At 41.8% G+C, this 16,816-nt stretch overlaps 1 protein-coding gene across 2 annotated transcripts in view; it reads left to right on the top strand.

Annotated features, from left to right (window-relative positions):
* Positions 1-16,816, top strand: part of IQCH (IQ motif containing H) — a 613,153-nt gene that overhangs the window by 368,724 nt on the left and 227,613 nt on the right. For both annotated transcript variants that reach the window (XM_069222867.1, XM_069222866.1), the window contains exon 14: positions 10,207-10,398. In XM_069222867.1, coding sequence (XP_069078968.1) covers positions 10,207-10,398 — 192 coding nt within the window. The remainder of the gene's footprint in view (positions 1-10,206; positions 10,399-16,816) is intronic.

Genomic DNA, 16,816 nt, shown 5'->3' with positions numbered 1-16,816 from the left:
ACCCAACCATCAAAAAGGAACAGGGGTCTACTGCCTGTATTTCCTAATTCCAAAGAAAGACAAAACGCTGAGACCCATATTAGACCTCAGGACACTGAATCTTTACATCAAATCAGATCACTTTCACATGGTAACACTTCAAGACGTGATTCCCTTGCTCAAAAAACAAGACTATATGTCAACATTATATCTCAAGGATGCATATTTTCACATACCCATCCATCCTTCCCACAGGAAATACTTAAGGTTTGTAATCCAAGGCGTACATTACCAATTCAAGGTGTTACCATTTGGGATAACAACAGCCCCAAGGGTATTCACAAAATGCCTTGCAGTAGTAGCCGCTCACATCAGGAGGCAGCACATGCACGTATTCCCTTACTTGGACGATTGGTTAATAAAAAACAGCACTCAGCAACAGTGTCTTCTACACACACAATACGTGATAGAAACTCTACACAAGCTAGGGTTCTCTATAAATTACCAAAAATCACATCTACAACCATCCCAAATACAACAATACTTGGGAGCAACACTCAATACACAAAAGGCGATTGCCACTCCAAGTCCACAAAGGGTACAGGCGTTCCGCAATACAATATTAAACTTACAACCAAACCAACACTACCAAGTGAGGTTTGTAATGAAACTTCTATGCATGATGTCTTCATGCATAGCCATCGTCCCAAATGCAAGACTACACATGCAGCCCTTACAACAGTGCCTAACAACACAATGGACACAGGCACAGGGTCAACTCCAAGATCTAGTGTTGATAGACCGCCAAACACACCTCTCGCTTCAATGGTGGAACCCTATAAATTTAAACCAAGGGCGGCTATTCCAAGACCCAGTGCCTCAATACATGATCACAACAGATGCTTCCATGGTAGGGTGGGGAGCACACCTCAACCAGCACAATATACAGGGACAATGGAACATCCAACAGAAACAACTGCACATAAATCACTTAGAACTGTTGGCAGTGTTTCTAGCATTGAAGGCATTTCAACCACTGATAGCCCACAAACACATTCTTGTCAAAACAGACAACATGACAACAATGTATTACCTCAACAAACAGAGAGGGACACACTCCTAACAACTGTGTCTCTTAGCACAAAAAATTTGGCATTGGGCAATTCACAATCACATTTGCCTAATAGCACAATACATCCCAGGTACTCAAAACCAGCTGGCCGACAATATCAGTCGAGCTCACCAACAAACACACGAATGGGAAATTCAACCCAAAATCCTACAAACTTACTTTCTACGCTGGGGAACACCACAAATAGACCTATTCGCAACAAAAGAAAGCGCAAAATGCCAAGACTTTGCGTCCAGGTATCCACACCCTCTGTCCAAGGGCAATGCACTATGGATGAGTTGGTCAGGGACATTTGCTTACGCTTTTCCCCCTCTCCCACTCCTTCCTTATCTAGTAAACAAATTGAGTCAAAGCAAACTCAAACTAATACTCATAGCACCAACCTGGGCTCGCCAACCGTGGTACACAACACTGCTGGACTTGTCAGTAGTACCTCATATCAAACTACCAAACAGATCTGATCTGTTAACTCAACACAAACAACAGATCAGACACCTGAATCCAGCATCGCTCAATCTAGCAATCTGGCTCCTGAAGTCTTAGAATTTGGACATTTGGACCTTACACAAGAATGTATGGAGGTCATTAAACAGGCTAGAAAACCTACTACAAGACATTGTTATGCAAACAAATGGAAAAGATTTGTTTATTACTGCCATCCATAATAATCAAATTCAACCACTACATGCTTCTGCAAAGAACACTGTAAATTACTTATTACACTTACAAAAATCTAAATTAGCATTCTCTTGTATTAAAATACATCTCACAGCAATATCTGCCTATCTGCAGATTACACATTCAACATCACTTTTTAGAATCCTTGTCATCAAAGCATTTATGGAGGGATTAAAAAGAATCATACCCCCGAGAACACCACCAGTCCCTTCGTGGAATCTCAATATTGTGTTGACACGGCTCATGGGACCACCATTCGAACCCATGCACTCTTGTGACATGCAATATTTAACTTGGAAAGTAGCCTTCCTAATAGCTATCACATCTCTTAGAAGGGTAAGTAAAATACAAGCATTCACTATACAAGAACCCTTTATACAAATACATAAACATAAAGTAGTTCTCCGGACAAATCCCAAATTCTTACCAAAAGTCATATCACCATTCCACCTTAACCAAACAGTGAAACTCCCAGTCTTTTTCCCACAACCAGACTCGGTAGCCGAAAGAGCCTTACATACATTAGACATTAAAAGAGCACTAATGTATTACATTGATAGAACAAAACAGTTTCGCAAAACAAAACAATTGCAGGAAATCCAATATCCACACAAGGCATTGCCAGATGGATTGTGAAATGTATTCAGACCTGCTATATCAAAGCAAAAAGAGATCTACCTGTTACACCAAAGGCGCACTCCACTAGGAAAAAAGGCGCCACAATGGCTTTTCTAGGGAATATACTTATGACAGAAATATGTAAGGCAGCCACATGGTCTACGCCTCATACATTCACAAAACATTACTGTGTAGATGTGTTAACAACACAACAAGCCACAGTGGGACAGGCTGTATTACGAACATTATTTCAGACAACTTCAACTCCTACAGGCTAAGCCACTGCTTTTTGGGGAGATTACTGCTTACTAGTCTATGCACAGCCATGTGTATCTGCAGCTACACATGCCATCGAACGGAAAATGTCACTTACCCAGTGTACATCTGTTCGTGGCATGAGATGCTGCAGATTCACATGTGCCCTCCCACCTCCCCGGGAGCCTGTAGCCGTTATAAGTTGCATAAAAACTGTAAACTTGTAAATTTGTAAATAATTACTTTTTAATACACATTATGTACATACATACTTACTCCATTGCATGGGCACAATTACTATATTTACAACTCCTACCTCACCCTCTGCTGGGAAAACAATCTAAGATGGAGTCGATACCCATGCGCAATGGAGCCGAAAGGGAGGAGTCCCTCGGTCTCGTGACTCGAAAAGACTTCTTTGAAGAAAAACAACTTGTAACACTCCGAGCCCAACACTAGATGGCAGGATAATGCACAGCATGTGAATCTGCAGCGTCTCATGCCACGAACAGATGTACACTGGGTAAGTGACATTTTCCATATATATATATATATATATATATATATATATATATATATATATATATATATACATATATCACTCCTAGTGACAGCATGGTGGGACTGTTTTTGTGTTTCACACTCTGTCACAATTTTGCTTTTAGTGTGTTTTATCATCCTAGTTATTGCAATACATGCAATACATAAACTCTTCTTGAACTATATTCTGCCTCTGTTTGTCTTTGCCCTTTGCTGTGTGAGACTAATGTAACCAAGAGAAAGTGATGAGATCTGATCGACCACGATTCACCTGAGGAGTCTTTCTTGTCATGCGCCGATTGCCACAATCATCCCTGCTCTTGGACATAGATGAGGCGCTGCTAGTTACCCGGAAAACCTGGATTGGGCTGACAGGAATCACATGGTGTGGAATTGTACTCCGTACCACGCGATTCAGGTGATTCTGCCACCCAAATCCAGTAGCCTCATTAGAATAATGAGAACCTACGTGACAGCATAATACTCCGGACGGGGTTGCAACTGCTCTATTTTGCAATGTGTTCATGGGTTTCCTTTCAGAGTGCATAGTTAATAAGATGTTGGTTGTAGTTTGGCTTATATGGGAGGTGCATGTTAAAGTACATGAGGATTGGAGATGTGCTCTAATCAAATGTGTCATCCATATGCAGGTTAAGGCTGCGAACTGGTATGCCAGGTAGCAAAGAGTTTCGATTATCATGCCAGTAGGGAAGAAAGAGAAGCAAGGATTGTGGACAAAAACCATCATCCCTGTGTTGTCCTCTTCCTAGCTATATACATGCCAAGATTCTCCTAAACTGAAGCCCACCAGTACCCACTGGACTGACTCTTCGAGAATGTAAAATGGATCTGTATCCCAGTTGCTACCATCCTGACTCTATGTGGTGAGGACAATGTTTCTAGAACTGAGATTTATGTTACAAACCATTGTTAAGAGGTGTGGTTGTCCACTGTTCAGTGAAAGCAACCCAGGACCATTGGTGAACTGAATTACGATAGTAGCTCTAAAAGGACACCAATCCTTCTCCAATGTGTTTGTGGATTGAATGCAGGCCCATAATTGGATGTGCCTGTTAGAAGAATCCCATTGCGTGCTCCCAAGAATGAAAATACCAAAAAGTGTGAAGTGGCCTGTATTTCTAGACAATGTAATAAAACCAGAGATGATAATTAAAATAACAGGGCAAACGCTACCTAGTGACCTATTTGTGCTTTCAAAGCGGTTGCAGTGTAACTTTGGGCCTGATTGAGAAAGGTAAGTTTTAGGACTCCGTATTCCCTATATTCAAGTTTAAGGCATTCTCCGCCCTGAATGCAGTCTCCTGGTGTGGAGACATTATTATTTAGAATAACAAGAAATATTTTTTAAATGCTCCATAAACTTTTACATTTTTCCCTATAGTTTACCATACACAGATGTCCACCCTGATTGTGGAGGTTTCTGCCAAAATAAGACAAGAGCCTTCCAAGTTCATAATTATGTCAGTATCAGAAACGCCCTTGACTAAATTCAAGCACAATCAATTTATGTGGAATCCTCTTCACTGCCAAAGGCTTTTTCTCAATCTTCCCTGTTTATGCATGGTTGAAACAATCAGTATTTCTAATTTAGAACGTGGTCATAGTTGTATACTTAAATTACTTCCTGGTTCTTCTTGGAAGGATTGTTAATACTTCAATGAGGGATGTGGAATCTCACCCCTTCAGTGCTCTCCTTCTGCTGTGAATTCCTCATCACCTAGGAAGCTTTGAAAGTCTGCAAGGCCCATTCAGGGTTCTGATTGATTGAACTGGGAATATAGATTACATGTACCATAAATACTTTGAGATCTAGGAACAGACCGGAGGGACACGAAAGCCAGCAAAGAGTTTGGCAGAAAAGGAATGTTGTTTAAGCTTTGCTGAAGTTCACATAGTAAAGTGTCAAATTAAATCCGTAATGAATTTTATTGAGTGGGTCCAAGGGTTGTGAAGGTAGCGTCGTCCTTCATAGAGTATTTAAGCTTGAAAAATGTGTCTATAAAGCTTGAGTCTCTGACTGAAGATCTTGAATGAAAAAGCGTGACTTTTTCCTGGACTCTGTATCATCATCGTACATCAGAAGGCCACTGACAAACCTCACAGCTAGCAGTAAGGTAACCAGTAGAATATGCTGGGAGACATAGGTAGATTTTTTTTACAGATATTGTGACATTTTAACACAATTTGCTACAAAAGGGATCTTATCTCCACAATCTATAGATTTTCTTTAAAGAAAAACTAGATATTAATCTGTTTGGATGTTTTGTATAACTTCCCCTGACACTTTTGGTTACTTCAAAGCACTCACACATTTAGCACATCCTACTGAAATTATTATTCACCACAGTTTTATTTTTCGTGCACGTAAGTAAAGGAACGCATTTTGTGAAAATTGTCCTTTCTAGATTCCAAAAGGATTATATAAAACATGTGCACTGTTTCACTCTGGAAATACCAACCCTAAATTTACACACTTTGTGTGATAGTAGGTGGGCCTCACTTATTCAGTGTATTCCTGTAATGCTCTGAATTTTGTTTTCAGTTTTGTGCTTTTTATGTTCATACCCTAAAGCCTCAAAAAAGAAACTCAATCAGTTTATGAACAGACTTTTGCAGTTTTGTTTCCTACCGCAGAATAATGCCCTTTCTGCAGTCCATCAGTTGGGGATGTTTTCATTATTGGCCCAATTACAAGTGAATTAGAAATCCCTTGTGTGGCTAGAAACAGGATCTACCAACTGGCTCAGAATTACAAGCAGTGTGAAAATACCACACCTATCATATTTTTCCTGGACAATTTGGCTGCAAAACCATCAACTGAAATCGGAGAAATAACCTGATATTTCCCATTATTCCCCATTCCTCAGGGTCTATTTTGCACAGTCATCTAACTCTGCATCTTAGAATGACTACTGACTTCAGTAACGTTGGGTGTCAAATTACAGCATCAAAGGTCCAATGCATTTGTAGTTGTCATCTCTTCCAAAACTTGTATGCAGCACTTAGAAGCTAAATGGCAACTAGCTACATTTTGCAAGGGGTTAGGCACGTACTTCACTCTGTGTCCAGTGGTAATATGGTTTGATTAAGGGGAGCTAGAAACTCTCCCTTCTTTACATTGATCACCCATTGTCATAACAACTCAAAGGCCAGACTCCATTTTGTACGGGCCAGACTCCATTTTCTGCCTGATCATCTGACTTTCTAACTTTTGACCTAGATACCATCTGTCCTTATCTCTCAAAAAATTTGAAAGTGTAAAATCATTCAAATAACTACGTTGACAAAACACCTAATGTCCAATAATTCTAGATCACATTCCTATTATCTATGTTCCAAGGTCAGATAACACACATATAAAATAAACAATGTAGTCTGAATTGATGTACTTTTTTTATACTGGTTTATACTAGTTTGTCTTAAGAACATAATATTGATGCACACAGGTTAGGTCAAGAATTTAATGGAAATACCCCACAAATTCCCCATGTACGGTAAAGGTTGGAGGCCAATCCTATATAAACCACATCATGTGGCCACTGACTCATAGAGGTCTTTGTCCCGTACTATTGCACAGGATCTTGCCAGAGACCCTGACAGAGACAGCAATCTTGTGCTGAGAGAGTTGATACCGAGCCAATTCCAAAAGGAGGGGAGTTGAGCCCAGTTGGTGTGTGTTTTCCTTTCAAGGGAACACTCTCTCCCTGACAAAGTCTGATAACCACAGGGTCTTGCTATAAATAAGTATGAAGTGAACTGAATCCCAAGAAACTCTAGATGCAAATAAAGCTACTCCATGCTCACGAAGTACAGCTGCCTGCAGGTTCCTCCAACAAGTACCTCATGAGCTACTGGTAGCTCTCCAGCTAAATGTAAGTAGCTCTCCCATGTGCAGCCCAGCCTGCTAATTAAGAAACTTTTGCTTGGTGAAATAATACAGCTATCCCAGATTTGACGAGCATGTAGTGCAGATTTACAAAATAACTTTAAAGCTGATATTTAAAAGATAAATAGTGTGATATTGCCTGACATGAGCACTATTACAGCACTAATAATTGTAATCGCTCAGGATGATGTTCATTGAACATAAGTAGCTCTTATTACAGAAAAGGATGGAGTCCCCTCGTATAATCCATAGCAATAGTCTTTAGGGTTTTAATTTGCCAAATTACATTCCACTCATGTTAGAAATTTTCATATTCTCGTTGTTAGTAACATCCAGAAAGTGCTGTTCTAGTTATATTCTGTCGTTTTTTTCCACATGCTAAACAACAGGATGAGACTGTCCAAATAAAACACTTTTTCTTGGTCGAGTACTTATGTGTGATATTCTAAAGAAAATTATGTGTGAATCACCACAACACCCCTGACCCCTTTTAAGGTTGAGCATAAGCATTCAACCTCATGTATACTTTTAGTATACTTCTTATAGCTTAAAGCGATTTCATTTGTTTGTTGCAGTGTCCTTCAAAAATTCTTGCTTGCTAGTGGTCAGTTCTGCCTTTTTCTCCCTTCTTTTTCTGTTTCAGAGCAGTGACCAACTACTGTATTAGTCCACTTTGGTTTCTTTATCTCTTGCTGTGACAGACCTTTTGTTATTTCTTTGATGCTGCCTTTTCACTGTGGGTGTTTTAGGCTGGGAGCTGGCTGTTTTATTGCAGCACTCCACTCCTCCCACCTTCTACCAGGTTGTTGACATTTGTTTTGGCTTTATTCCATTGCTGTCCTCGTTTACCTCTGGCTCCTAAAATAAGCTTATTTTACAAAGGAAACACCCGATCATTTAGTTCACTGCTCACGAAAGCCACAATATGCCCTTTCTGGTAGAATGTAGCTAAACCTAGAAGCAATGATGTGAAACTTGCTTTGCCTCCCAAAGTCTTTCTCCAGGGCCCCTCCCTGCCAGCACTCAGGACATCACACACAGGGTATTGCTTATCTCGTATTGCTTATCTCCTTTATTGGAGCCATAAATCTTCTCAGGCTGCTCTGCTATTGTTAACTTAATTAGAGCATTGTTGAAATGTGAGGCAAGAACTCTTGCAAGACTTTTCATTCTGTTAAAATAAAAATAAAATACTTTTCCAGCCTAATTTTCCAATTTCTGTTCAGACATTTCTGATGTCAGTAGCTGCCAGTGACCACCAAAACATGGCAGGAAAAGACAAAATTATGAGACATAGTTGACCAATTTATGTGGCAAGAAAAGTCCACTTCTGAACTTACAACGCCAATAGCTCTAACTCAAGAAAATGCGAGACCTGTTGCATTGCAAATGCTTGTAAAAGGACTATTAGGAACCCATAAAGCACAGATTCCACATCAGACAGTATGTTGAGTGGGGTTGTGTGGGGCTAGAGCAACCTGGACTTTTACTCTGAAGCGTTGGTGCTCTGAAACACCTTCAGGCATCAATAGGTGGGAAAGTCCAACCCTGTAGAACAAAGGCGGAGCCATAGTTTATGCAACACCATTCATCCCCTCAAAGCATGCTCCCTGTGCGAAATTTGCATGTCCAACATACCTTGCAGAAATGCTTGGTGTTGCAAGGGTAGATGTGGCTTGAGTGTTCGATGGTATGTTCAAGCTAAGAATCTTTTAAAAGTTTAAATAGGCAAATTTAATTATTTATTAGCTTTCTGTGTTCCAATTCCCATGCAGTTGTGAAGGAATAGAAAGCTTGTAGACTTCTGTAGGGGACCCTATACAGCATATTTGTTGTGTAATTAATCTTGTGCATTCTCATCTCCCTCATGCTCAAATGGGGGGGAGTAACTTGATAAATCACATAATTGGGTAAAAAAAAAAATTGTAAGCTTATTAATAGTATTCGTCTATTATATAGATCTCTACAGTGGAGTGCTGTCAGTGCGTTGTGTGCACATCTTGGGGAAAAACATTTAGAAAACCAAAATAAAATAAAAGTTGCATCTGAAATAATGGGCATTGCAGTGCAGCCCACTATATTATAGTTTCTAGAATTTTACCTTTTTCTCCTCTGATAAGTTTGGTGAAACTCTTTGGGTTTTAAGATCTTTTTTCATTTCCCACCCCCAACTATATTCACTATTTTAATGACTGCAAAACTCAAGAGTATTATTGCATTACTTCTTTATCCATTAATTAATTACTTGGTCTTCTGAATAATTTGTAGTCAGAGTTTTAGGTGTGGTCACGTTTTTTCTCCTTGTCACATACTTTTCTGTGCAATAAATAGAAATTATTGCAGACAGGTTTACCCTCCAAACTGCCTGCTAGATAGAAACCAGCAAATCATAACTCCAGACTGTAAGAGGCTATAGGAGGTTGATGTGGTATGTATGAATAGTGTGATCTGCGAGAAGGACTCTACATCCAAAGGTTTCAAACTACCTTTCTTAAAATATCAAACTGAAATGGATGCTGCTCCTACCTGCCATTGCCTTTGCACTCCAGTGCCTGTACTTGTCTTGTGACTTTCGGTACTATTCTAAATTGGACTTCCTACATTTCTTTGTAAACCTGTGTTAGAGTGTGGCTTTTTGTAGTTTTGATCAATTGTTTTCTTCTCCTGTTGAAAAACATCTGCTTGTGTTTTAATTCTAAACGGGAGGGGGAGGTGTGTACATTATTTCCTTAAAACACCGAGTTGACTCAAATGCTACCAGAACTGATAATCTACTGAGAACAGCTGATTAACGACAATAGAGAAGGGAGGTTGCTGTCTCATACTATTTATGAGGTCAGCGAGAACTCACTTCCTTCACGATGTCTTGAATGGTAATAAATGTCGTCCAGTGCTCCCTTTACCGAACATTAGTGCTCTCTCTGTGGTGCAGGTCCAATGGTGCAGTGTTTACACTGTCTTTCAATTACCTTGCTGCTATACTCTCTGGGGTTTGTGTATTTTGCTGCTATATTGTCTGGGCTTTGTGTATTATTCATAATGAACCCTTAATATGTCATTCACATATTGTTGCACATGTCTCACCAACTATGTGCAGGTTTATGAAGTTCTCAGCCAGTTGATAACTGACAACCTGGAAGTGAACCGCTGGCTCTTCAAAATGGACGAGGCCTTTGATGGCCATGGCACGGCGTACTGCGACATTGCGAAGCACATGCCCTGCTACGCACAGGCCTTAAAAGAGTACAGGAGGTACGGTCCTGAAAAGTGGATTAAGAAATGGGCACAGGTGAGTTCATTTTTTATACTGTCGAAGTACACCTCTGAGTGATGCAGCCCCCAGACCTCTCATTTTTTTAAACACAACTTTATTGCAGTTTACGTTTTTTACAGTGACATTAGGATAGTTGGCTTGTGATTAAATATGTGTGATAAGAGAGATGCATATCTCGTCTTGTTCCAGACAGTGACATGATAAAGAAAATTGTACAGTACTGTTATGAATAGATATAAAATCCTTATGCAAACAGAACAGTTAACCCTCTAACTCCCTCTCCCTCCCCCCATCAGCCTGACAGACATATATATCCATTTCGGGGACATTGGGAATACTGTTGTGTGAGTAACATAAGATTTGTGGGGAAAAAGGACCAATATTTTAAGCAATCTAATAGTGTAGGATATAAACATTATGACGCGGTCAGGAACTACTATCTGGGGTCTTGACACTTGCACAGGCGTGTCGCCCATAGGGTATGGCATTACAGGTTGCAAGGTGGGGTGGTGGTGTAGGTCTAAGAAGCCCTGCAATATCTTAATGACCGCTACCGTCTTCGCTGAATGTTTCTAGTATATTGTCCCATTCTAGAGCTATCGGCCATTTGCGGTGTCCCTTGTACTCCTCTCAGTGGATTGCAGCGATCTCCGCTAATCTCCACCGTGCCACTTTTCCCTCCATTGGTGTATCAAAGGGGGTCTCGAAGATTTCTAGTGACTTCCCCATACCTTTGATAATGAAGTTCAGTGGGAAAAGCGGTTCACAGCATTCAAGTCTGTTTCCCTGTTTTTTTTTTTACTGAAGATTAGGAGAACAAAACCATAATGTTTAGAAATCACTGTTAGTGGCTTTGTTACAGGAGGGACCTTGAATTACCATTCATGCTTTGAAATGTATTGAATATATCAATAATAACTGCTGTGACCATAAATATATATGACCACTTGAAAGAGACACACGGTAATCCTGTCTTCGTCGGACTACATTGTCTTTTTTTCAGATTTATTTTTTCCACTTGTTTTCGTATTTTCAATAATTGTGTAAAGGGACCAGGTCAATCCCGTTACACTTTAGTTGTGGGTCTTTATTAAGGAAAATACATATGTTTTGATTATAATACCGGTGCAACGCGTCACTTATGTGGTGGAGGGGTGTGTTTTAACATCCAAACGATGCAAGTCAGTGCTTAATTGTAAATGAAAACGTGCCGGTGCTTAAAGCCTTCCTCTTAAACACGCGGCTGCTGCAATTAAATCTCCGAACACGGAATACCGAGGCAGCGTAATCCTGAAGCCACTCCCTGCCCCTTCAGCTCACTCTTGCAGCTTTCTTCTTTCTTACTTTGTGACGCTTTTTCGTTTTTCGCCTCCTTCGTCTTTTCCATATGTGTCTTTTGCTCGCAGTAAATGCTTGAGGCAGAAAAATCAGCGCCGGCCCTAAAAAATAAGTGCCGGTGCCCCGCACCGGAAACCACAAGCACAAATTAAGTACTGATGCAAGGCATTGTATAATATGGTTTTAAAACTCTATTTTTTATCATGTGAAAAACATGATGATGTCTGTAATAGAATTGCAGCATGCAAACAGTTGTGAATATTTTAAATGAGTTGTACAGTGTAGTCATACGAAGACACAGGAAGTTACAGTGTTTTTCTTTTAAGCAACTATGGGGGTCATTCTGACCCTGGCGGTAATTACCGCCATGGCGGAGGTCGGCGGTAGCACCGCCAACAGGCTGGCGGTGCACCGCTGGGCATTCTGACCGCGGCGGTTCAGCCGCGGCCAGAAACGGAAAGTCGGCGGTGTCCCGCCGACTTTCCGCTGCCCTTGAGAATCCTCCATGGCGGCGGAGCGTGCTCCGCCGCCATGGGGATTCTGACAGCCCCTACCGCCATCCAGTTCCTGGCGGTTCTCTCGCCGGGAACAGGATGGCGGTAGGGGGTGCCGCGGGGCCCCTGGGGGCCCCTGCAGTGCCCATGCCAATGGCATGGGCACTGCAGGGGCCGCCGTAAGAGGGCCCCAAAAAGAATTTCAGTGTCTGCCTAGCAGACACTTAGATTCACAACGGGTGCAACTGCACCCGTCGCACATTCCCACTCCGCCGGCTCAATTCTGAGCCGGCGTCCTCGTGGGAAGGGTGTTTCCCGCTGGGCTGGCGGGCGGACTTTCGGCGGTCGCCCGCCAGCCCAGTGGGAAAGCCAGAATGACCGCCGCGGTCTTTCGGCGGGAACCGCCGCGGTCAGAATCACCCCCTATATGTATTTACGTTCAGTGGAGTTATAATTGATATATCATTTATGTATTAGGGTCAAAACTGAAAAGGCTAAACAGAAATGGTGTCATAAAATTGCTTGTCTGGAGAGAGAGAGAGAGAGAGAGAGAAAGATCAGTGCAATTGTTTCTTAAATGTTAATACCATATTTATGAGGAAAAAATTGCCATATAAGATATTCCTCTTAGGCAGAGTCACAGGAACCATGCCACAGGTGAGGGGCAAACGATGCAGCATTTTGACTAAACTATAGGGCGAAAAAGGCAAATTCTGTGGAGTAATGCTCCACATTTTGAAGCGGTAAACACGTTTTTGTCATTTTTATACATTAACACTGATTGGGGAATGGTTTCACCTTATTAATACTAGTTTAACACCTAAATACAGTAATAAGCAACTGAAAGGTGAGCTTCTGCATGATAAAAGACCTCTTTAGAAACACGCATGGTAGCATTTGAGCTTTTTTTAGATCTTCAAATTATGCAGAAGATGAAATGTTATATCGCAAGTGCGATAGATCCATGATTATACAGAAAATGATACAGTTGAAGATTTGCATAATTTTAGTGGCCATGCTCCAAGGCAAACATTAGTCCAGAACTAGACGTTTGTAGGACAGGTTCTCATGGGTACTTCTTCCCACAAATGCCTATCCTTATGAATAATCTCCAGGCACGAGACTGGATTAAAAAAAACGTTTCCCAACATTAATTTTACAGCACCTCCAAGTGGTGCCATGCAAATGAGGCAACTGCTCCATCTGCCCAGGAAGGGATTACACCAGCATACTTAATGTGCCATCTAGCACAATTGCATCAGTTCCTATTTGTCCGTGCCTTACCAACATAGGTCTGGAGGTGCTCTGTGTCAATCAAAAAATGTATTCAACGGTTGGGCAAAGGTGACAAGTTCAACTATCACTTTCTAAGGTCTTGGGATTCAAACTTTGCCTATGTCAAAAGAAGATTTGTTTGTGAAATATGATAGACTGGGGCATTTGATGTCTAGGACCTGTCAGTATACAGCGCTTGAACCTTCATGCAAGGCCATCAAGGATCAGGAAGCAAAGTTGATCTTGACTCAGCCCCTTACGGTATGCCTAAATCTCCTGACTGGGAATGATCCTGAAGGAGAACTCCCACAAAAAACACCATAGGAAGGGGAAGCCATCTTCTTCCCTGATTCGTATGGAGACTTAGCTGCTACATTCCTATATGCCTTTGACCTGTTCTTCTGAGTACTTGTTGGTTGAGACATCATCAACAGAGGTAGACCCAGTGCTTTTCCCACTGCTCCTCTGGGCCATGAACTTGAGTCGATGGGCTGAAATTTCCATGCACGGATCCTGGGTGGCAAAGTCTTCAACATCCCAACTCGGTCCCGAAGCTGCGCACCTGGAATCAACACACATCCTCCCTTGAGGGAAAAGAATCAATGCACGGCCTCACTGGTGAGAAAGGAATTGATGCATCGCTTGCTTTTCTGATGCACTGTCACCCTTGCGGCTTTATTTTTGACGCATACCAGGTACTTTGTGGCTAAAACAACGCATCCATTGATTTCTTTGGATTAAGACTCTTTATTTTAAAAATTCATATCTTTGCTTGTGTATGTTGGATTTATGTCGTTTTTTTCATTTAGATAAATATTGCCTATTTTCCTAAACTGGTGTGGAGTCCTTTTGTGGTGTTTTCACTGTGTTACTGTATGTGTTTGTACAAATACTTTCCACATTGCCTCTGAGATAAGCCTGACTGCTTGTGCCAAGCTACCAAGGGGGTGAGCAGGGGTTATCTGAGCTGTGTATCTCCCTTACCCTGACTAGATTGAGGGTCCCTGCTTGGAAAGAGTGCAAACTGACTGCCAACCAGAGACTCCATTTCTAACAGACATCTACTGTATATTTTAGTGGTAGTGTGGTTAAGAGCATAGAAAGACTGTGGAGAAGCAGAGAGAGAAAAAGAGAGAGAGAGAGATAGAGAGACAAAGCAATTTCAGAGAGGTCTTCGAAATACAAGTCACTATGTAATCTTGTAATATGTCAATAGGTATCAACATTAACCTACTTAAATTAGCTTATTGCACCAGCCACCCGCAAGAAGAAAAACCGCAAACCTTAAACAGCGGCGTCCCAGGACTAAGGTGGCAGCTGGAGGTGAAAGCATCAGGGGGCAAATAAGTACAACAAAGTCCCAATATATCAAGGGCATCCAAGAATAAAACCCAAGGGAAGAAATACTACTGGGAGATATAAACAGAGAAGGATGCAAAACTTATCAACAGTGTTGCCAGGCTAGGCTATGCCATTCAATTTCTGTAGTCTCTGCCAAATCACACACCTTCTGCAAGGAAGTGCTGCACAGTGCATGCCTCAGTCTTGGAGGTGGAAGGACTCACTCTATTACCTAGAGGCAACACAGGAGTGGTGTCCTTGGAGGAGAGTGTCAAAGGATTTTTCTTCCTTTACTTCTTAGGACCCAGATCAGACAGGGGTATCAGACCCATTTTTGAATGGAGCCTCCTGATCCTCTTTATTCTACAGGACATATTCAATGGTTCTGTTTTAGTCAGCTCCTTTTGACCTTCAATGCACTGGACTGGATAGTGTCCCTGTATCTTCACGGTGCTAATTCCCATTTGCTGATCCTTCTTTCTCAGTGGTGTTACCTCCTATTCAATTCAATTCAAAGAAGCTTTATTGCGGCTACAAGAGCCAAAAAAGCGCGAGCAGTAATAAATACAAGTAAATGCACGTAATAAAATAAAATTGCAGGTAAATATGGTGATAAAAGGGAGTAAAACATAAATAAAAATTAAAATGGAATAAAAATGAGATAGAATAAAATGGAATAAAATTAGATGAAATGAAATTAAATGAAATGCACTGTGCAGGATGTTGGGACAGTCTTATTTGGAGTCTTTGTCCAGGAGAGTTTTCCCTCTAATAAGCCAACTAGCTCCGAGGAATTTGGCGATAGCGATCACTAGCGTTGGCCTGGTGTCTGATCTAAGGATTCGCAGAGCTAGCGCAGAGCAGCGTGCTCCCAGTAGTCTGCATGCCGGGGCCAGCCATTTCCTACGGGGGGCAGTATACGCGGGGCATGCAAAAAGGAGGTGAGGGAGATTCTCGACGGGGGCTTTGCAAGCAGGGCATGCGGTGGATTCGTTGTGTGACCAGCTGCTGGTGAAAAGTCTTAATGGGAGTGTTCCAATGCGGAGCTGGAAGTACAGTTTCCTTTCCCTTGGGACCGTGATTAGGTCCCAAAAAGATTCGTACTTGCATGACTCTTTTAGGTTGGCAAAGTCACAAGATAATGTAGTGTGGAGTGCAGCCCGAGTGTCTTCGTTGTTGGCCATTTGCCAGTAAAGTTTCTTTAGTTCGCTTTTCGAGGGAAAGACTGACGTGGCTGGTGAGTTCCAGAGATCATCGAGCCCGATAGAGTGAAGTAAATCCTTGATGGATCGTAGCCAGGGGATTCTGTGCAGGTGGTCGGCTTTTAGGATGACCTGTAGAGCTTCGGTGAAGATGTCAAGTTCCGGAGTGGTCCAGAGACGCCGCCAGTACAGCAGAGGTCGCAGGCGGGCTTTATGACCAATGCGTTTGATGCCGAGGTCCTTGAAAAGAGGGAACAGTGGGGTGCTTAGCGGAAGGGACACAAGGTTTCTTAAGAAGTTGTTTTCAGCGATGGTTAGGTCTTGGGTTTTGGTATAACCCCAAAGTTCAGCCCCGTAGAGCGCTGAGGAAACTGCCTGGGCTTCGTATAACTGTAATGCTGGGCGAATTGGTTTTGTGTGTGAGAGGTGGAAATTTTTTAGTAGAGCCCCAGTTGTTTGTCTTAATTTAAGGGCTTGTTTTCCTATGTGTGGCTTCCAGGACATGTTGTCAGTGAGTGTTATGCCCAGGTAGCTGAAAATGCCCACCTTCTCGATTGAGGAGCCCTCTAAAGTAAATTTCCCTTTGAAGGATCTGTGGGGATTAAGGGTCATTAGTTTGGTTTTCGTTGCGTTGATTTCGAGTCCCTGGGATGAACAGAAATGCTCGAAGCACGCAAGGAGTTTCCTTAGACCACTAGGGGTCTTAGATATCAAAAGAGTGTCATCGGCAAAGAGTAAGACTGGGATTTTTTGTGTGCCAAGTGAAGGTGCGTCAGCCTGCAG

Source organism: Pleurodeles waltl, chromosome 3_1 (genome assembly GCF_031143425.1).
Source record: "Pleurodeles waltl isolate 20211129_DDA chromosome 3_1, aPleWal1.hap1.20221129, whole genome shotgun sequence".
Classification (NCBI taxonomy): Eukaryota; Metazoa; Chordata; class Amphibia; order Caudata; family Salamandridae; genus Pleurodeles; species Pleurodeles waltl.
The sequence above is the reverse complement of the archived record's forward strand: the minus strand, read 5'-3'. Positions and strand labels throughout refer to the sequence as shown.